We start from the raw sequence: 21,874 nt of genomic DNA, 5'->3' as shown, positions 1-21,874 counted from the left end.
AAAGAACACTAGTCATGCTGAACTGCTCAGTGGGTGCAAGACGTGAAACTGTACTCCATCATGGCTCATGAAGAGGAAGCAGACACTAGAGGGCAGCACTTGTTCATTATTTAGCAGGAAGCACTGAAGAACACGAAACACCTGACACAAGCTTAAGTCAGTTTACCATCTATTTATCCTTCACAACTACACACTGGTCAGATAAGATTTGACCTGTTTTGACATTTAACATCAGAGCCACATCCATTAAAAAGGGAGTTTAGATTGATGAGTTTGATCTAAATCAAGGAGAATCTTGGCATAATTGAAACTGTGAAACTCTTGCAGATTTTAAAGATCAAAACACTGTCCCAGCTGCCTGAGCACCCTCAAAGACAAGCATCTGTTGTTCTTTGAAGACTCTCATGAGAGCCTTGAAAGAGAGCCTGTTATTTTTAGGCTTCCACTCCGGGAGCAGGCATTATATTTTGGTTTAAATAATAATAATAATACATTTAATTTAGAAGGCGCCTTTCTGGACACTCAAGGTCACCGTACATAAAGTAGATAAAAACACATCAATATCACAAGTAGTAAAAAACAAAAAACATTACAATATCACAAATAGACAGAATATGGGTTGTTACAAACAAAGGCTGGGACAAGGAAGTTGATATCAAACAGAATAAGTAATTTTGAACAGATGGGTTTTTAGTTGTGATTTGAAATGGGGGAGTGAGTCAGTGTTTCTAAGTAGGGGTGGTAGAGAGTTCCAGAGGCGAGGGGCAGAGCGGCTGAATGCTCTGCTCCCCATGGTGGTGAGACGGGCAGATGATGTGATTAGAATTTAAAGGTCAGGTTCAGTGTGACTGATGATCTGCAAAACCTTTTCTGACCACCAGACAGCGTCAAAACTCAGGAGATAAAAGATATCCGTCAGGGTTTTTCACAGTAAATCTGTGTGTAAACTTTCATTGTCTGGAAAGTTCTTTTCAGTGATTATGTAAGGGTTATGTAAGCACTCACAAGCCAATACAGCACTTTACCGAGCAAATAGTTTAAAAGCATTCTTTTGCGCTTGATAAAGCTTCAACCTGCATTTGTTGGATGGCAAGGTGAACCATGGTAACAGACATTGGGCCTCATGCAAGAACATTTTCGTATTTTTATTCTAAATTTCTCTCACTTTTTTCGTATGAAGGACTCGTATGAATACGCCACGTCAGATTCAACAAACGCTCTTAAAGGAATAGTTCGCCTCTTTTGACATGAAGCTGTATGAAATCCCATCCATCCATCCATTATCTATACCGCTGAATCCGTCGATCGGGTCGCGGGTGGGCTGGAGCCTATCCCAGCAGTCAATGGGCGAGAGGCGGAGTACACCCTGGACAGGCCGCCAGTCCATCGCAGGGCCACATAGAGACATACGAGACAAACAACCATGCACGCTCACACTCACTCCTAAGGACAATTTAGAGATGCCAATCAACCTAACATGCATGATTTTTTTGGACAGTGGGAGGAAGCCGGAGTACCCGGAGAGTTGTATGAAATCCCATATTAGCAATATCATTTATGAACATTGACTTACCCCCCGCTGCGTCCTGTGAGCTGAATTCCAGCTGAGTTTTGGGGTCCACGAAGGCAGTCCGGCTAGTTGGCTGGGGTCAAAAAAATAAAGCGTTTTGCTTCTCAAAAAAATATCTGTTCAAAAGAGTAATTTGCATCACAAAATGTTGTGATATATATATAGTAAAGCAAAACAAAAAAAAACATGTAGAACATCTTACATAAACAAAACTGATTCACTCACTCATTCACTCACAAACTCATAACCCTTACCCCTCCCCTCCCAGGGATCCCACTGGTGATCTCAGCATAAACGTCATTCCAAATACAAATGCATACTGCTACAATAGGACACATATCCTTTGTAGAAGCCTTGACCAGCAGGAGACATTTTGTGCCTTGGCATGGCGTAGTCGTGCTGTAGACAACTCCGTTCGAGCGATCTCCTTATAGTTCAAGAGCCATTCCCTCACTGACAGCATATGTGGCGATTTCCAGTGACAGGCAATACATTTTTTTGCAGCTGTGAGTCCGGCTGACAAAAGTCATTTTTTCTTTTACAGGAAGCTTCAACGATGAAGTATCGTTGAGAAGGAGCAAGTGCTGTGAGTGATAGACAGCTCTATCCAAAAGATTAGACAGGATGCTTGAACTATTTAACCACAATCTGTCAACCGGTACCTACACCGGGCACTGCCAAACCATATGAATATAGGTACCCTATTTATTTTTCGAACAAAAACCACAGAACGAATCATCTCTAAACTTAATCTCATACAGTCTTTGAGGTCTGAAATAAGGTCTATGGGTAAAATTGTAATGTATCATCTCGTTGTTTAAATTTCTAGATGACAGAGTTATATTAATCCAAATGGAATGCCAGTCTAAATCTAAGGGGCAATTAATGTCCTTTATCCACACATTGTCAAGTGGAATGGATTTGTAGGAGGCCACTGTTATGTATTTGTTAAGGGCAGAGATAATTCCACTGTTTTTTCTATTCTTGCACAGCGCCCCATGGTACGCCCTGGGCATGCATTGCTGCACGTAGCTGCAAATAAAAAAAGAAGGAAGAGCCCGGTAGGTTATGAGACTTTTGTGTCATGAAGCAGTCTCACGTTTGGCACCTGATTTGTTTTCTGTCTTCTGTGGTGAACCGAATACTAGTTTATCAGATTTATCAGATTTCCAAATGGTTGCATTCTGTTTTTATTCTCATTTTACACAGAGTCCTTGGGTTCTTGGGAATTTGTGTTGCATAATCTTGTCAGAATTGTTTAAAAAAGTGGATCTCATCCTTAAATCAACAGCTGTGTTGTACGTACATAATGAATATCGATGTAGTTGCATACAAGCAAGTCAGAGTACGGCATTTGTATGAGATTGAATCCAACCACAATTCGAAAGAATTCATACGTATAAATAATGAAGAGGTGGCACATTCAGTTAATGAGATCTAATCTTATGAATGGGATTTTAACTTTAATGGGCAACCTTAGATAATGACTATGAGCTTGTTACATAATTTTGGTTTCAGGTAGAAGTGAAGCAAAGTGATATCATCTGAAAAGATTCATTACAGGAAATAGAAATCTGCATTGCAGACTACTTGGATCTCCATGACTGACCACTCCCAACGCCCTGAAATAAAGGATGACTGTCTAACTTCATCCATCCATGTATACCCTGGGCTGGTTGCCAGTCCAACACAGCCAAATTCCTTTGTGAAAAAAAAAAAATCGCAGACTTCTCAGAACCACGGAGTGTGACTAGCTGAAACAAGATCTCTCCTCCTCACCAACCTGAGCTTGTTGCTAGAGTTCCTTCAAGGAAGTGTGAATAACAAGGTTCAAGTAAGGAAACGCTTTACCAGATCATAAATACTTTTGGCATTTAACATCACAACACATTTAACTTTTTGATACCCATTCTACAACATAACGAGGGAGTGGCGTCTCTTGTATAACCCAACATACTTTCCTTTTGTATGCAAATGAACACCCATTTAGATGCAGTTTTTCTGTATTAGTCATTCACAGACCAGAACAATCTCCCCTGTGCACCAAATATGAATTATGAAAGGTTTTCACTGGGCTATAAAACTACATGTAACAGTGAAGGTAATGTACAGGATAATCTCTGTTTTCTCTAGAGCATTTATTTAGAATAAAATTTGTGCCACTTCCCAAGGTGTGAGGTTACAGTAAATACAATACGCCACATACCCACATGCACACAAAAGCTTATTCAAAAAAACTGATCTGATCGTAAAAAGAAAACGTGCGTCAGCCGGACATATCTTCCTGTCAACGACACACTCCTGACTAATCGTTCACCTCATTTTTCCTCATCTTTTACGGTAAATGCGAGAAGCCCTTTGAAGATAACTAACCCTCCTAAAGTAAGAGGAGTCCTCTGATTCTTGTTCAAGCCAATTAGCCTTTTGCCTACTTCCTTCTAAGTGCAGCAGATGAAAACAGGCATATCAAAGACCACTTGAGTCTCGTGTGTTTGTCCGTACACATTTACTGCAGAGCATCGTGTTTGTTAAGCATGCAGACAGACAATCAAAGTTTATGATTGCTTGTAAAAACTGAAATAATCTGTTGCTTCTGTTTTAGGGGAGATAGAGACTGTTCACATCTGCAAATACATGGGGGTGGTGCTGGATAATTAACTGGAGTGGTCTGCCAACATAGAAGCAGTGTACAGGAGGGGCCAGAGCCGTCTCTTTTTCCTGAGACGGCTCAGGTCCTTCAATGTCTGCAGTGATATGATGTGCATGTTTTATCACACTATCATTGAGAGTGCACTGTTCTATGCTGTTGTCTGCTGGGGGAATTGCACTACAGACACAAACTGTAGGCGCCTGGACAAACTGGTGAAAAAGGCTGGTTCTGTTGTAGGCAGAAGGCTGGACCCTCTCGGTGCTGTGGTTGAGAAACGGATGAGGAGGAAATTGTATTCTCTTTTGGAGAATAACAAACATCCTCTCCACAGCATCCTGGCAGGACACAGGAGCAGCTGCAGTGAGAGGCTCATCTCTCTGCGCTGCAGGACTGAGAGGTTCAGAAGGTCCTTTGTTCCTACAGCCATAAGGCTTTTTAACAGTGACTGCTGAGTTCTTCTCAAATTTGTCACACCGCGGTGAGATTAAGTTAGGTTTTTGTCTCGTTTCATGTATTGTTTCGTCATTTCCTGTTTTATTTTGAAAACTTCCCTCTCGTTTCAGGTCACTTGCCCTTCCTCTCGTGCTCCAGTCTGATTGTCATATGAATGAATCCACCTGTTTCCCATTACCCCGGTGTGCTTAAGAGTCTGCGTCTCCCCCTGTCTTGTGCCAGTGTGTTGTGTATCTGTCCGGTTGACGTACCTCACTCTCGCCTTTGAACCAAGCCTGATCTAAGTCTCGTGTATCCCAAGTCTACCAGTTGGTATTATCCTCATAAGAGTGTTTTTTGTTTTCCTGTTAATCTTTGATAATTGATCCAGTAAGAGTTACAGAGATAGTTTATGTTTATAGCCCTCTTGTTTTTTCCTCCGGTTGGAGTGATTTTCAGTTGTAATATTCTATAGTATAGTTCCTCCGTTTTTAGGAGAGGTGTTTTGGTTTTTCCTCGGCAGCAGGAGTGATATTTATTGGGGGTCCTAGCAGCGAAGCTGCAGGAACCCATTGGATTAGTAGCTTTTCCTATTATTAATCCGTTTCCGCTGCAATGGAAGTCTATGGCAGCTCCATGAACGCTATGGTAAAAAGTTGTGAAATTTGGCACACGTAATCAGCCAAGTGCCAAATTAAAACAAGAAATTTCATGCCCCAAGAGCTTACTCTCTGGTGCCACCAACACGTCAAAGTTCAAAGTGCATTAAGCCTATTAACTTTGGACTACTTGGTCCAAATTTCACAAGTGAGGCATCGTTGGAATCCTTGGACCATGACGAGTCCAACGCACCCTATGACGGCAATTTACATATACTTAGATTTTCCGCCATTTTGAATTTAATCAAAAAGCTTAAAAAAGCATTTCAGGTCACAGAGATTGTCCAATTGTCACGAAACTTGGCACAATGAATCTTAAGACCAAGCCGCACAAAAGTTATCGTGTGGAATCTTTAATTAGGCTTCCGTTTTTCCATAAAAGCCAATCAAACTCGAGGTTAACGCCACCAAACCGGAAGTGTGGGCATATCTTGGCAACAATTTGATGTTATGACGTCAAACATCTAACACATACTCAAGACGACATAGGGAAGTGGCCCAAGAAGTTTGGTGATGTTCGGCCAATAGGTGGCGCTATAAGTAGCAAAAATGTATTTTTGCTCATATCTTTGGACACCTTGGTCCAAATATAACAAATGAGGTATCATTGTAATCCGTTGATATAGACGAGGTAACGCACCTCATGACGTCATCAGCGCCATCTTGGATTTTCTGCCATTTTTAATTTAATCAAAAACCTTAAAAAAGCATTTCAGGAAACGCAGATGGCTTAATCATCACAGGACTTGGCACATAGAATCTTCAGACCAAGCCGCACATAAGTTATCATGTGGATTTTTTAATTACACTTCCGTTTAACCGCGGCAGCCAATCAAACTCTACGCTGACGCGCAAACAGGACATTTGGCCGTATCTCTGCGATGCATTGATGTATCGATGCCAAACTTGGTGCATGGACTCGTGACGCCTTCCTGAGCAGCCCAAGCCTTCCCTATTGTGCCATTCTGCTAGGACCCCATATTGCTGCTTGCAGCTATATTTTAATATTAACTTTTCATAGATCTTTGTTTTTTCCTCCGTTAGAGGAGTGATTTTGAGTTTGATAATTTATATAGATATACTTCTCCATTTTGGAAAAGTATATTATTAGAATAACATTTCATAGCCTGTTTAGTTTCTCTGAAGAGGAACTTGGTGTATCTGCTGCCCTCATTAATAAAGCTCTTGGAATTACATCTCCTGCATCTGCGTCCTCCGTTCTGTGTGACAAAATTGATTGTTTTGTTTATTTAGACATTTATTATTATTATTAGTTAGTAGTAGTATTTTTTTCTAGAATTGGTATTATTATTGGTGTTGTTAATACAATCATTGTAAATATTTAAAAAAAATGTTGAGCTACTTGACTAATTTGAATTTCCCTCATTGGGGGATGAATAAAGTATTTTTCTATTCTATTCTATTAAACTCCTTACTGTAATGCCTTGGTGGAAAGGCTTTTTATTCATTGTTTGATCATTAACCTAATACTCGTTAACCTGAGTAATCAAGCAACTGCACAAATATATCTGCTTCCTGCTTCTGAAGAGTGCAGACGTGTCTCTGCTTTCCTGCTGCTTCCTCCTGCTGCTTACTGCTTTATTCACTTTTAAATCATTCTACTTCTTTCCACAAGTCTTGGATATAATTTTATTCTTTTCTTTTTCTTTTAATTGTATATTTGTAAACGGTATTAGCCCTCCTGTTTACAAAGAGAATCGGACAGAACAATGTCTCCCAACCCTGCAGTATCAGTGAGCTGCACACAGTGTGAGCAACTCTTTGTTAGGATAACACAGCTCGAGAAGAGGATTGAAACGCTGCAAGAAATTCGTAACAATGAGGAATTTATTGACTCTATTATAGCTCCTATTATAGTGCAGGCTGTGGAGCCTTCATGTGCCAAAGGACATTTAACTCAGACTAAGAGATCTGAACACATTACAGCAGTTTTAAAATCTTTACACTGGCTTCCAGTCAGTCACAGAATAGATTTTAAAAGTCTGCTGATGGTTTGCAAATCCCAAAACGGTTTAGGCCCAAAATACATCTGTGATGTTCAGAGAATATAAACCTAGCAGAGCTCTTAGATCCAAGGACTCAGGTCAGCTGGTCCAGTCCAGTGTCCAGACTAAACATGGAGAAGCAGCATTTTGCTGTTATGCTGCAAACAAGTGGAACAAACTGCCAGTGGAGATTAAACTTTCACCAAATGTAGACATTTTTAAATCCAGGTTAAAGACATTTCTTTTCTCATGTGTATATGCATGAAATCTGCACGATATCTTTTAATTTATCTAGACTGTTGCTTGTTTTTAAATGAATTTAATTATTTTATTTGTTTCTCTTTATATTCTTTTAAGTATTTATGCTTTTTCCACTCCCTGCTGCAATGCTTTTATTTTACGGAAAACACTTTGAATTGTTTTGTACATGAAATTTGCTATACAAATAAATTTGATTTGATTTGATTTTGATATCATATCCTAGTTACACAAATTAGAATAATTATTAAGGGAGATATTGACGTATTTCAAAGCAGATTTTGAAACCTCTGTTGTGACTTCGTCACTATCCCGTATTTCGTGAAGTTGTTGATTACCGTGTTCATAGGTTTGTGTGGAATCTAGCTAACAGTGGAAGCCCAGCAATCTGCAGGTTGACAGTGCCATTAGGATATATCCCCTGGAAACCAGGAAAGTCAGTATCAGATGTTGTGGATATGCAGTGTGCTTATGTCAAGATATCTCTCTTGATAAATGAAAACTACGCCTGCACAGAAACCCAGAAGATGTTGAAGGACTTAAATCTGCACTTTCCTCACAGCCATACGTTTAACTTTGCTTAGAAACTTTTCACATAAACCTCAAATGGAAACACGGTCATTCATAAATCACAGCCTTTATGTTCTTCCTCCACAGCCAAACTGTTACACCTAAGAATAGCTCTTGTCAATACTCACTAGGTAATTTTCGTAGTCTAACAAATACAAGGAAAGGCCTTTCATTTTTACCAATGAAATGGAAAAGCTGAGAAAGTTTCTGAGCAGGGATAGACGTGCGTCAGCGGGACATATCTTCCTGTCAACAACACACTCCTGACTAATCATTCACTTCATTTTTCCTCATCTTTTACGGTAAATGCGGGAAGCCCTTTGGAGATTACTAACCCTCCTAGTAAGAGGAGTCCTCTGATTCTTGTTCAAGACAATTAGCCTTTTGCCTACTTCCTTCTACTTCAAAGTGCAGCAGATGAAAACAGGCATATCAAAGCCCACTTGAGTCTCGTGTGTTTGTCCGTACACATTTATTACAGAGCATCGTGTTTGTTAAGCATGTAGACAGACAATCAAAGTTTATGATTGCTTGTAAAAACTGAAATAATCTGTTGCTTCTGTTTTAAACTACTTACAGACACAAGTAGCATTGCCCTGGAAAGGCACACAGGCAGAGAAGGCAAGCAAAAGAAAAACTGGTTTAAAAACAATCCATCACTTGCTTTAAGTGGATTTGTCTCACTTTAGTCCTGACTGTTCTGAAAACCTTGCTTCCGCTGGGCAGTGCTACTCTGTCCTCCTTGTACACGTGCTGTTCCCTCTTTTTGCGCTGCAGTGTCATCAGTTTTTACTGCGTGAGAAAATGGACGTGTGGCATAGTTAACACAAACCTGTAAACTGACTGTATGAGTACTATTAACAGTTGTAAATGGTTTGTAGTTTTTTCTTAGTGTTTTTTTTTACTACAGACGCATCCAGACACTGAAGGACGCACTGGAGACAATGGTCAGGGGAAGCTGGGCATCAAACCGCTGACCATTCAATGGGCAGACTCCTCATCCTGTTGAGCTTCATATACCCAAATATATACTACTTTTTCAAGCACAGAATATATTGTTTCTTTCACAATATGCCGCTTTTAAGCCCGGGTAAAAACTCCATAATCCTTGAGAACAAACTTTAACAGAGGATCATATATTTATGACAGCAGTACTTCGATGAATTCCTTGTAAACACTGCAATTATACTAATGATAAAGTTTTGATCCAGAATTAACACAGAATTGCATTGTAACAAAAACCACAGCTAAAGAAAATAAAGACAAAGAAGAAATGAGATACGCGTGCTTCAGTTTCACCATGACAGTGAAGAAACATATTGTTTTGCCCCATTCTGGCACAATCCTCTCATTACCTCACTCTCTGGACACAAAATATTATGGTACATGTCTACAAAGGGAGGAGGACGCTGATTATGGAAGATATTTCTCCTAAAGTTAGACAAGAGAAACTTTTTATGTCCGATTTCAGAACCTACCACAGGCAGACGTCTAGACCTTGTATACAAATGCTAGGCTTTTTATCACCAGTGCTCATACATCCTTTGAAGCATTGTCATGTTGACGCCCAAATAAAAAAAACAATACCATTTAAAAAACTGCCCGTCTCTATCTCACCTTCGTTTTACCTGAGATGTGATGCGCTACCAAAAATAAACCCACTCGTCAAACACTTCGGCAAAATCAAGACTTTATTCATCTGTTTCACATGAAACCAGATTGGGAAATATTCCAAGATGCAATGCAAGAAACAATCAAAAAGGATACAACATACATAAATACATGAATACATTCAAGGAGAGAAATAGAATGAAATAGGAATGCGTTCCAGAGGGATGCCTGTGACTTATCTCTCTGCTGGAGACTTGTTTATGACATTTATCAGATTTTAGTGTCTTAACTTGGCACCAAGCCAGCTGACTGATGTTTCACTCCTTGCTTTTCTTTTGATGTTGGTTCTGTTTGCAGCTGCTTCAGCTTTACAACATTCTGCCCTGCTGGTGTCCATGCATAATCCATGTTTATGTATCACGAAATTCTGTTTAAACACAACATACACATTAGAGGCCTGCGCGGCACAGAATTTACAGTCCCGCGCCCGCCCGCTCCCGCACTGTGCACTCCCGCTCCCGCCCGCTCCCGCCCGCTCCCGCAAAAAGATAGGATTTTTAGTCCCGCTCCCGCCCGCAATTCCCACATGATTCAGACGTTCGCGTTAGGCTACATCTCACGGAAGTTCTTGTCATTGGCTTGAGGAAAGAAACATGATCTTAGCTGCGCACACCACTGTCCGATCCTTCATGGGGCACATAGTGCAGGAGCGCATCAGATGGCACAAGCAGCTGAGGCTTTACAGCAATAAGTCTACCAACATACCTACCAAAATCTACCGTGAATATTAAGAATAATACATTGTACATAGCCTATGTTATAGCCTATGCCACTCCTCACATTTCCATTCTTGGAAGTAAAAGTATATATTTTTAGTTAATATGATTTTAAACACAGCGTGATGGAGCCCCGCCCCCTACTTTGAGTGGATTTGAGCATACATATCTAAGCCTACAGCTCACTTTACATTGATTTAAATGTAAACAAGTGGAATGAAAACAATATGTGTTATTAATTGCTATACCTTTTCTAAACCCAGAATGTTGAAAATGTAACATGTAATCCAATTATTATTTAAGTAGGTTAACCATGCCCTGTCCCTCGTCGTTGTGCCTCACGTTTTTAGTTAGCGGGACTGCAGCTTTTCACCGCGCCGCACTGCTTTGCGTTGGGTCCCGCGAGTCCCGCGGGACTCCCGCGGTAGTGCAGGGCTCTAATACACATTATATCATAAATGCTTCTGTAAATGACAAATCAGAGATATTGGTTCAGATTTCCATCTACCAAGTCCAACAATCCACTTCAATTTACTGTTAAACAACTTCAAAGCTAGAAAAGAATGTGTTTCCTTTTGCTGAGATATGACTAGATGTCACTTGCATTTCCTTGCTCATGCTTCACTGAAGCTACATTGTCAGCTGTCAAACTTAAGATGTCTGGCTCTGTTTAAAAAACAAAACATTTCCAGACATCACTTTAGGGCGATCTGCATATATCTGTCCTGTCCAGGTTGCTTATCTACTCTAACTTTAAAGTAAATCAATAAACAATGCAGCACAAACCCCATTTAACATTTTACCTTATATTGCACGTACATATGTGAGAGTAAGTAAGTAAGAATTGAACTCAGTTCGGGTGTCAAAGCATTATTTCTCGTTTTCCTAGCGGCTGTGAATGGGCTCTGGTTGAATGTGAAGCCGGGTCTTGGTGGCCAGGGCCGCCTTGCGTGTCATGGTGGTGCAGCGGGTCAGGATCTCCTCGGTCTTGGGTCTGGGAGGTACCCTGGGAGTGACTGAGGCGGTCTCGCTGCTCATGGGGCCGATGGATCCAGAGCTCTCAGAGCCGGTGTTGGAGCTGCGGCGATCGGAGAGGCTCAGATCAAGGCTGCCACCCGAACTGTCGGTGACGTCGCGCGGATGGGGAGTGGCAGGGTAGCCTGTGTTGATCTGTGCCTCCTCTCTCAAGCCTGAGGAGGAGTCACTGCTGGAGGAGAGGGCAGAGAAGACTGACTCTGTGCTGGTACGGCTCAGTGTGCTGGTACAGCCCGTGTGGTCTGAGGTTGAGGCATCCATCCCAGTCTGCGTCGGCACCCAGGGCTCAGAGAGAACATCCAGGGACCGGGCCTTGTGAAGACGTGCAGGGATGCTGGGCACATTTCTGTTTTCTTCGCTGACTCTGGGTGTATAAGAAGCCTGAGAATCCCTGTTGGTTGCCAGGTTCAGAGAGGAGCTATGCAGCTTTCTGTGCAGGCCATAAAGGCCAGCCCGTGGGTTGTTGTATGGCTGCAGGTACATAGAGGGGATGTAACCAGCCCTGCCATTGAATCTGAAGAGAAGATTTAAGTTTAAAACGGTTAAACATTAACAAACTGTATACAAAGTAAATAACTTTTGGGTTTATCAACGTCTATGACAATGTGCAGAGGAATATTAAAATACCTGATGAACCACCAGCCATCGTCAGACTTCCTAAGCACTTCTACCACAGAGCCGAGGGACACAGACACCTCATCAGCCTTCTCGGATGAGTAACTCCTCACAGCACAGTAGAGGTTGCCTGCATGCAAGATAAGATGCTTTAAATGCAATGACAGCACTTCTACAGTTTTGATGAACTGGACAAAGACAGCTTCCTGTTGTTGGCTGTTATTATAACAACAAGACTTTACAGTAAAATGTAACTCCAATGCCCGGTTCAGGTCAGTGTTTTCTACCTCATATTGAATAATTTGCATTTCATAAAGTTCAATTTAACTGTGACCATAAGTAAATATCATACCTTCCAGCAATCCAGCTTCATCATCATCATCTTCTCCATCCAGCAACTCCAGGTAGGGAGCAGGAAACCAAGCCAGGCGCTTAGCCTCATTCTCCACCAGCCACCAGCCTGCCGAGGAAAGAAGAGGAGTTAGCATGAAGGCGGCTGAAAATTCTTGAGAGGAAGGAATAAGATGCATTATAGCTCAGGCTCTGACCTGCAGGGTCTTTGATCAGGACATCCAGCTTCTCGTCCACTGTGACCTTGAATGGGCGGTTCTTGGTGTCCTTTGTCTCATAAGCTTCCACGCAACGGTAAGTCTGGGTGAGAAATGGGTGGGTGACACTGCCTGCATGCTGGCGGGCAGCACCCTCCCCTCCCCCACCATCCGGTATATCATCAGACATCAGAATCATGACGCTGTGTGTCAGAGACAAATTGGATTAGCTGACAGCCAGAAACTCTGACCGGCTCCTCATAACTTTCTGCTGAACTGAGAACCTACGTGTTTCTGGTGAAGTCTGGCTGCAGGTCGTGGTCTTTGGGGGCGAAGAACCGCAAAACATCGGTGCTCTGGGTCACAGTTTGCTCGCAGTTGAGCAGTTTGTTGCAGTAGCTCTCCAGGAACTTCATCTGCCTGACAAACTTCTTGGAGCCTTTCTGCTGGATGCTGCTACTCCTGGCCATCCCTTTTCACATTTTAATAGACATTTATGGTATGATTAAAATCATAAGAATAAACACCTGTCACACATACACACACGTCACAAACAGTTCAAATAATCTTACCACTAAATTTAGGGATCACTCTGTCGCTTTTCCTCAAAGTTTTCAAATTAGGGAACTTCTTTTTTAGCTGCCTCTGTTGGAAAAATGAAAGATGACAGGCTACAGATTAGGACTGAACATACAAAGACAGTGATCCACCCCATAACTTTTTACAAAAAAAACACCTATTGATATATATATTAATGCATTTGGACATACATGAAATTTCTTGAAATCCTGGAAGGACCTGTAGATGATCAGTTCAGCCTCATCAGACCACAACACAGATACCATGAACATCTGTCGGGGTAAGAAAACACTGAGTCAAATACAGTTCCAACGGCTCTATAATAACATCGCAATGTGATATGAAGAAAAATGAAATCTGGCTCGAGGTGTAAACTTACTTTGAGTTTGGGCTTGTCCTTGCGGACGCCACCGACAATGCGGGAACTGATCAAGAAGCGCTGATCTGCGGTCATGATTCTCTGATTTGGGACTCAGATCGCGGGATGAGTGGCTGGTTCTATAACTTCGCTGCGCTCTCCTTACTGCTCTACAGACTCAAGAGCGAAGGAGAATTTATATAGAAAAGGGGGCGGAGTCTGACGCACCTGAGTGCAGAGAGAAGGGGAGGAGAGGGGGTGACCGCAGCCTTGGGCGTGGGGAGCATCAACGCTCTCAATCCGTGAACGTCACAGGAATTACGGGAAATAATGCAGTAAAACTTGAAAGTAACACTTGTTATGGAAACAGATCATCTGTCCCCCTAAACAAAAGAAAAAAAATAAAACCCCGTGTTATTGAATGCGATACCTTTATTTATGTGACAATTCTATGACATGATCTGTTGGATAATCCGTCATTTACAGCCGCAAGTGTAAGGAAATCTGCTTCATTCTCAGTTATAAAATCTCGGAATTTGCTCTCCTTAAAAACAAACAACAACAAATAAACAAGTTGATAGTTTAGGAAATGGTGGGCTGCTGTGCAGTTTTCTGTTTTTTTGTTTGTTTGTTGTTGTCGTTTTGACCCCCGACGCAAGAATTTATCAGTGTTTTATTATCCTATCATCCGCTCCACTCTTTTTATGCCTCATGTCTTCCCGGAATCTCCTGCATCCTCAACTGCCCTAATTAAAAAATATTTGCACGTGCATTCAATCACTACACGCTTTTCATCTGTTCCCAGTATTCACTTATCAGGAAGAGGAGCAGAGAGAGCTCTGTGTCTATGTGTGTGTGTGTGTGTGTGTGTGTGTGTGTGTGTGTGTGTGGTTGAGACTGACCAAACAGTTTGGGGTGTGTGTGTGTGTGTGTGTGTGTGTGTGTGTGTGTGTGTGTGTGTGTGTGCGTGTGTGTGTGTGTGTGTGTGGTTGAGACTGACCAAACAGTTTAGGGTGTGTGTGTGTATGTGTGTGTGTGCGTGTGTGTGTTGAGACTGACCAAACAGTTTAGGGTGTGTGTGTGTGTGTGTGTGTGTGTGTGTGTGTGTGTGTGTGTGTGTGTGTGGAACAGGTGTTTCTTCAAAGTGAGGACTGAATGAAAGGGCCAAAGTCTGAGGGGGTTATCCCAACTACTTATCAGAAAATACGTGTTGAGTGCCCCTATGAAGTAATGGCAGTGTTTTATCAAGCACACTAGCACAGACATATAATCGGTACACACACACAACACACGGCACGTGCTACGATGCAAAATGTCAGTACTATCCAGCATTCTGGAAAGATTAAATTAGTTCAATGGAAATGACTACCAAATCGAAATCCATGACCTGATCACGTGCAGTATATTAATGTATGTTGACACATAAAGTGACGTGCAAAAGCTTGGGGTGTTCTGTAAAAAAATTACATTGAAACAAGATTATCTGACTTCCGAAAAGCATATAGTTAATGATTTCAGACGCAACTATTTTACAGATGGCTGGATGTTTGCCTCCAGAATTTGATCATGAATAAATGATCCACGTGACAGTGTTTGAAAGGATGATTGAGCCACCCCCGTGCTTAACAGGCGAAGAGGCGTTTGTTCCATGAAATTCTGCACTTCTATTTCCAGTGTGCAGGAGGTCCTCGGGATTTGTTTCCAAGATGCATCGGGCTTCTGTAGATGTTTTTTTCTAAACTTCTGATGGTGAATTCGGAGCCGAAAATAAGGAAAAGGTTGTGTTCCCATGACTTTTCTAAGTAGGTCATATTTGAAAAGGTGTGGCCGCACAGCAGAACAATGCAACATCTCTCCGGATTGTGCCAAATCCTCCTGAAAGGCCTCCTTTTGCAGGGAAACAGACGTTTTCTTTTTCTCTTCGTAGAGATCTTTTGGGCCTTTTTTTTCCTGAGTTTTTCTCCTTTTGTGTTCATGACAATTTCTTAATTATATGACAAACTGAGGAAACACGTAGGCCTACTTGAAAAACACTGTTCCGAATTCTTACAGATTGTGTCTGTTTTGAAGGCATCACTTACTTAAATGACTGCCAGACCTTTTTTTCATCATCGAAACATTTCTCCTCTAAAATTGAACAAAACAAAAGCAACACACCGATTGTTTGGAGTTCATTCAAACATTTGAGGAGCTCTTTATGCTTTTCATGATGTTCCTTCAAATGACCTAAAAACGACACTGGACTCACTAGGTGTTCGGGACAGACAGCTGCTGTTGCACTGCAGACAATACATATAGCAGTGCTTTGTGATAATATGCAGGATTTTCCTAAATACCGATGGACAAACCAATGCCAGCAGAAGGATAGCTACATGGTGATGGACAGCATCTTTAGCTGTTTTTGGTTGAAAACCTATTGTAATTTAGGCCTACTTCTCTCTCCAAAAGACTGGAATAAAACCCTCTGTGTAAGATTGGTGTCCATCTAGACAAGCAGTTTATGCGGCTGTGTTCTATGTAACAATCTTCAATATGGCTTAAGTCTGCAGTGCAAGATGGTCCATATTGACCAATGAAATTTGCAGCATCTTTACACCACTTTTTGTCTACCTCACGAGGAGTTTGTTGTGCACTATACAAAGCATGAAAAGATATAGTTGGAATTTCAAACACCAGAAAATGGCTGACCGGCTAAATATACAGGAATACATCATTTTCTCTCAGGTTAAAAGTTGGATTAAAAGATTGCTTAAGCAAACAAGACTTGGCATGTTAATCACTGAGGTACATGGGCGTTGGCAGGTGGATTTAATTCCCTTTTGTTCAAAGCCATGTAGGCTATTTCAAGCCTTTATGCCAGGAGGCTGTCAGCTGTGGTTTTTAGCACACATATACGAGAGGCTTCTAAGTTTCCTCTACACACTCTTGGCAAGAAAATAAAAAAAGCTGAACTATTGCCCTAAGAAGTACTATTGTGGTGCAATGAGTACAGATTTAATATGTAGTATTCGTCGTGATTACTATTAATTAAATTAATGATAGTTTGTACTTGGTGCTTTGAGACTACTGAGTTTCCGTTGAGGCAATGAAGAGATCATCAGCTAAGCGTAAAGTGAGCAACTTTAAAAATGTGATTTTAACAGTCCTGTCTTTTCACGTACGCACACTTGGGTTGAGTCAATTTCTGGCACAGTGTCATAAAAGAAAATCTATGATGACAGGTTAAGAGCTGATATGATCGATTTCCCATTAGAATGAGTTATGAACAAAGCAACCACAAGGCCGTTCTTGTGAGTCATGTTGAAAAATCCAGGTAGCCTTTGTTCTTGAATGTCCTCCAACCATAACGACACCATGGGTAGTTTGTTAATGCAGGAATTAAAACTTATATCTATACCTTTTTTTTAAAAAACCGGGACCTTTCAAAGTTGTGCAACAAAAAAGCTTGTGAAATCTCCTGTTGACACATCACCTTTGGCCATCACAAAAATAATACTCTGTAACGTAACAAATAGAGTTGTGAACGAATGCGTATTAGCACAAACAATGGCCTTTTCATAACTTTATCCAGGTGTTTTGTTTTTTAAATCTGACCAAGTTGTTTTACTGCCTGAACTGGAAATTGTGTCACCTTACCTTAACCATATAATCGTGTTGTATAACCAGCGAATGAAACCTTGTGACTAGAGCGTCCGTCACCATTTGATCCCCTTCCTTCATCATAACGAAGACTTGTTATGCTCGTCACAGATAACAATTTTCCAATGACTTTCCTGTCATTTGGAATTGCTGTGAGATAATATCTCCAACTGCCTGTTTAGTGCTTGTTTAGAGGATATTCCTACAGGCCACATTCAACGAAATGACCACACATCCTATAAGGCTGTATGGGTTGGAGGACTTGTTACTTTGTTTCCGACCTCTAAAATAAAACACAGGACCTGACCATAGAGGATTCATGATGATCATTTTTTATTGAATTTCATGAGAATAGGTAAAAAGTTAGAATATCGCCCTGCCATCATCACTTCATAGCTGTCTGCACCACCTCACCAGAGCTTTCCACATTATGCCACACAGCCTCGTTTTAAATGTTTTGATTGGCCTCACAATCACCTCTTTGTTCGAGTATTCACAAAACTAACACTGGAAATGACAGATAAACTGTCCAGGTGCATGGCTGTTAGCTTTCATTCTCCTTCACACTTACAGGAATACATCTGTTCCTGTGAAAGTTGGTAGCTGGAAATAAAGCTTTACTTTTGACAGATTCCCTCACCTCACAGTCAGATATTGCAGGTTAGGAATTCTGTAACTTTGTCTTTTTGAATCGCGAGAAAGAGGTTTCTTTCAAAAACTTTTTAAAAAGGGAAGGAAGCAAAATGTCTTCACTGCTACAGCTGTAGTAATGAGGAATGAAATCATTTGTTGTTTGTGTAATCATATACAGGATCATTTAAGTAACCTCATTTTTATGAAGGCATTTACTACATCTAGATTAGGAAAAAGGAGGATGTGTCTTACAAGAAGATGCACAAGTGAGTACGTGTCCTTTGGCACAGGTTATGACTGGTAGTAAATCCACAACAAAACATTTCTTCAGTGTGTAAAGACACTGATGAAAAAGTGTGAGAATGTTAAAAGGTCAAATATGACAGATTGTGTCATGTAGTGGGCTTCCATAATCCCTGGTTTAATTTTTGGAAAACCTCAGGAAATAAATCAATTAAAAACAAACAAAAACGCATAATTCGGTCTGAGTCAAAATTAACCTTTATGCAGACACGTCGGTTCTCCAAATAGAATCAGTGTGTTGGGTCATTTGAAATATTATTTAAGTCAGAAATGTGTTTAACCAACAGCTGGGATTTCTGTCATTATGAAACACTGTACAAGGAAGTTGGCGATGAAAGCTCAATGCCAAACTGAGTAATGGGAACATTGCTAACTTATGGCATTTGCAGGAAATTGTTCAGTAAATAAAGACTAAACTACATTCCAGAAAAACATGTGGGATTGTCCAGAGGTTGATGACTCACAGGAGGAGTCGGTGGTTAAGAGCTTCCACAGAAACGTTTCCCAAGTAGATGGAAGTTCCAAAGTAATAAATAAAACCAGGAAATCAGATAATACACACACGTACACAACACCCAAGGTAAAGTTGATTTAAATGTATCATACTTGATGCCATCGCCTGTGATGGACTGGCGACAATGACAGATGAGATAGGCTCCTTTAATTTGGTTTGACAATCCACTGACAAAAGTCCCTCCCCATCTTTGCAGGCTTTGATTGACCTTTTACTACTTCTTAGGCACTGACTTTTAATTGGACAAACGAGAACATCTTCTTGAAATCAGTTTCAAAGATCAATCAAATCAAAGACCTTTTTTCGGGGGAAAAGTAGCTCATATCCAGCCACTGCTTTAAAAAGATGAGCTCCTCTGGGAAGCTATAAAAGATACAAACACGTTTTCTCTTTGAGGACATGCAGGGTTTATTGAACAACTAAGGCAAGCATTTAATTAACAAGCTGTAAGTCGTTTAGGTGTGATATCATGAGATGTTCTGTCCAGTTTGTTTTTTGTTAAAGATAAATGTGGAAAATTGAACAGTTTTTGCCTGCATTGCCTGTCTATTGTTAGTGATACTTCCGACAAGGAAGCAGAAATCTCTGTGCCAACTGTAACAAGATTGATAAGAGATGGAGTGTCACCTGACAATTTGTGCCAAATGTCTAGTTGATCTACTCCTTCAGCTTTAACCTTGGACTGGCAACTCACAACAATCACTCACAAGAAAAGTCTTTGTTTTGTACTGCCTGACTGCAACTAAGTCAGTTGTAACAGTTCATGTCTGCCATCTTGTTTAGATTACTCCCGCATGGACCTGCTCCTCACTGAAGCCTGAGCCATCCTAAAAGAGAAACCACACAAGCAGAGCTTGCCTGTTAGATTTAATTTGAAATGTCATAGTCTTTTTAAAATTTGCAATTTCTGCTAAGGCTATCTTTCCCAAGTTCCAACCCAGCCTGATGACCGTCTTCTTTATTTTCAGGATGGTTTCCTGGCAACAGTATGGTAACAGTGTGTATTGTAGATTGCATTTGATCAGTATATTTGACTAAAATGCCATAAGATACTGAATTAGCAATGGCACATTTTATGATGTGAAATTAAAAACATAAATGTAATTTGTAAGCTGGACACAACTTTTGGAACACATTGGCAGGATTTTTTCCTCCAAAAAACTCAAGGAGAGAATGAATGAAAGACACGCTGAAGACAACAAGATACTCGACAATCAAGATACTGTACTTATCAGAAGACATAATTCCAAGGACTTTGCTAAGATTTCAAAACAGTTCATAATGTTATGAAGAAGTTTCGGATTTAAAGTAATACTATGTAACATTTCTACCTTAAAATAACAGCTTGAAAAAATTGTGCGGCTAGAATGAGTTTTAATATTACGATTGGCCTTTCTTCTATGCTCTTCGGGGGTCTGAGTTGGAAAAACTGCGCTATGTAACTTTGCTGGACCGGCCCGGGAGCTGAGCGGAAGTACTTCGACTTGCTTTCTGGCACACCTACCGCAAAAACAAATAGACCCCGCTCACGCTCCCAGGTACATTTGATTACTCTTACCTTCTCGGTCGACATAGCTTGCACCTTCTGACTCATCGCCGGTTCGTCAACAAACGTGAAAGTGAAAGGGTGTTGTATTTACGACAGTGTAACCGTACATTACCTCCAAGCCTGTAGGGGGAGCTCTAGAGTGGGATTTTTGAGAAGTTACATTGTATCGCTTTAAAGCCAATTTAAAGCTTGTTGTGTTTGAAATCGTTTTAATCAATAGGAGAAATCAGTGAAGATTGGTGACTGGTGATGATGGAGAACAAAACACCATGCAACCCATCTGTAGAACTTCTGACCAACCCAGAGGGGTCTGAGTGGCGATTTCAGCCCCTGCAGCTGCATATACTATTCTTTAAAAAAAGTCCACGCAGCGCACCACTTTAAAAAAAAAAAGCCACAAAGATTAAAACTGACATTTAAAAGCCATTCAGTCGCATTCTTTCTTTGACGGAGAAAACAGAGGACAGAGGAAACTAAAGTAGAGTTCTTTGGGAAGTCAGTGCATTGCTTTGTCTCTAGCTGATGAAATGAGCCCCATAAGGAAAAGAACACCCCGCCTACATTAAAACACGGTGGAGGTTCTATCATGTTGTGGGGCTGCTTTGCTGCTGCATGCCCCGGTGGCAGAAAACAAGGTTTAAGGTAGAATGACTCAAGGCACACATCCAGCGGCACAAAAGTTGGACTGTGTGGAACTGGCCAGCTATCACTCCTCATTTGAATTCCACTGAAACTTTTTGGTGAGAGCGGAAGTCTGACGTGGCAAAAAGGACGCCTGCAACCTTTAACTCTGCAACCTTTAACCTTTGACTCTGTTATATTTCACCGATAAAGGCTTTCAATTTCTCCAACTCACGAACTTTTGAAATTACATCACGTCAATTCAGCCTGATACTTCTTATACAACTGTGACCCGACTAGGCGTGGTAGCTCGAATACACCTCACCTGTTCGAAATACAATAGGTGTGTTTAAGTCCAAGCTCCGTGACACAGAATATGAGAAACTCTCTCATGTGAAAGCTCACGCGACGAGCCAAACCAGATTGAATTTCAGTAACTGACTCCAACAGTAACTGACTCCAACATACTATCATCCAAATGGTAGCCCAAAGTACCAGATGATTTCCAGTATTGAGAGGGTCAGAAACCATTGTTTTTTTTCTTTCCATGTGTAGATACTGACATCTAACTGACAATGTGGATTAATTCACCATCATTTTCCAAACTCTATAGCATTCCAGAGATAAATTCTTTTGACAACAAGCTCATTGGGCCTCATGCAAGAACATTTTCATTTTATTTTTATTCTAAATTTCTCTCACTTTTTTCGTAAGAAGGTCTCGTACGAACACGCCACGTTAGATTCAACAAGCGCTCTTAACATCGGAAAAAGTGTGTAAACGATCTGCGTAAATGATGAATCCCACCTGTGCGTATCTAAGTTCACGTGCACGAGGATAGTAGATTTGCATACTCCACGCCCTAAATTATACCATATAAGGGTACACTTCCTCTCTCCTGTCCCAGGAAGTGTTGAGTCATGAGAATGGCATTAAGGTGCAAAAAGA

The 21,874-nt window shown here is 41.0% G+C and overlaps 2 protein-coding genes across 2 annotated transcripts in view; both read right to left on the bottom strand.

Annotated features, from left to right (window-relative positions):
• mlst8 (MTOR associated protein, LST8 homolog (S. cerevisiae)) overlaps positions 1 to 21,874 on the bottom strand; it is a 271,460-nt gene that overhangs the window by 235,597 nt on the left and 13,989 nt on the right. The window lies entirely within an intron of this gene.
• Positions 10,303 to 13,833, bottom strand: noxo1b (NADPH oxidase organizer 1b). Its single transcript, XM_075458410.1, has 8 exons — positions 13,689 to 13,833; positions 13,501 to 13,581; positions 13,303 to 13,375; positions 13,019 to 13,202; positions 12,731 to 12,933; positions 12,535 to 12,642; positions 12,195 to 12,312; positions 10,303 to 12,081 (listed from the first exon to the last, which is right to left on the bottom strand). The coding sequence occupies exons 1-8, from the start codon at positions 13,761 to 13,763 to the stop codon at positions 11,418 to 11,420; spliced, it is 1,506 nt and encodes a 501-aa protein (XP_075314525.1). The 5' UTR covers positions 13,764 to 13,833; the 3' UTR covers positions 10,303 to 11,417.

This window comes from Odontesthes bonariensis, chromosome 23 (genome assembly GCF_027942865.1).
Source record: "Odontesthes bonariensis isolate fOdoBon6 chromosome 23, fOdoBon6.hap1, whole genome shotgun sequence".
In the NCBI taxonomy this organism is placed as follows: Eukaryota; Metazoa; Chordata; class Actinopteri; order Atheriniformes; family Atherinopsidae; genus Odontesthes; species Odontesthes bonariensis.
This window is presented reverse-complemented; position numbering and strand designations above follow the sequence as displayed.

Bases quoted from the DNA above. Each gene is read 5' to 3' on its own strand.
- noxo1b (XM_075458410.1), bottom strand. From the start codon at position 13,763: ATGACCGCAGATCAGCGCTTCTTGATCAGTTCCCGCATTGTCGGTGGC. The intron at 13,376-13,500 runs GTATGTCCAAAT...TTTTTCCAACAG, and splicing joins AGGATTTCAAGAAATTTCAT to AGGCAGCTAAAAAAGAAGTT. The intron at 12,643-12,730 runs GTCAGAGCCTGA...TTTCCTCGGCAG, and splicing joins CCTGATCAAAGACCCTGCAG to GCTGGTGGCTGGTGGAGAAT.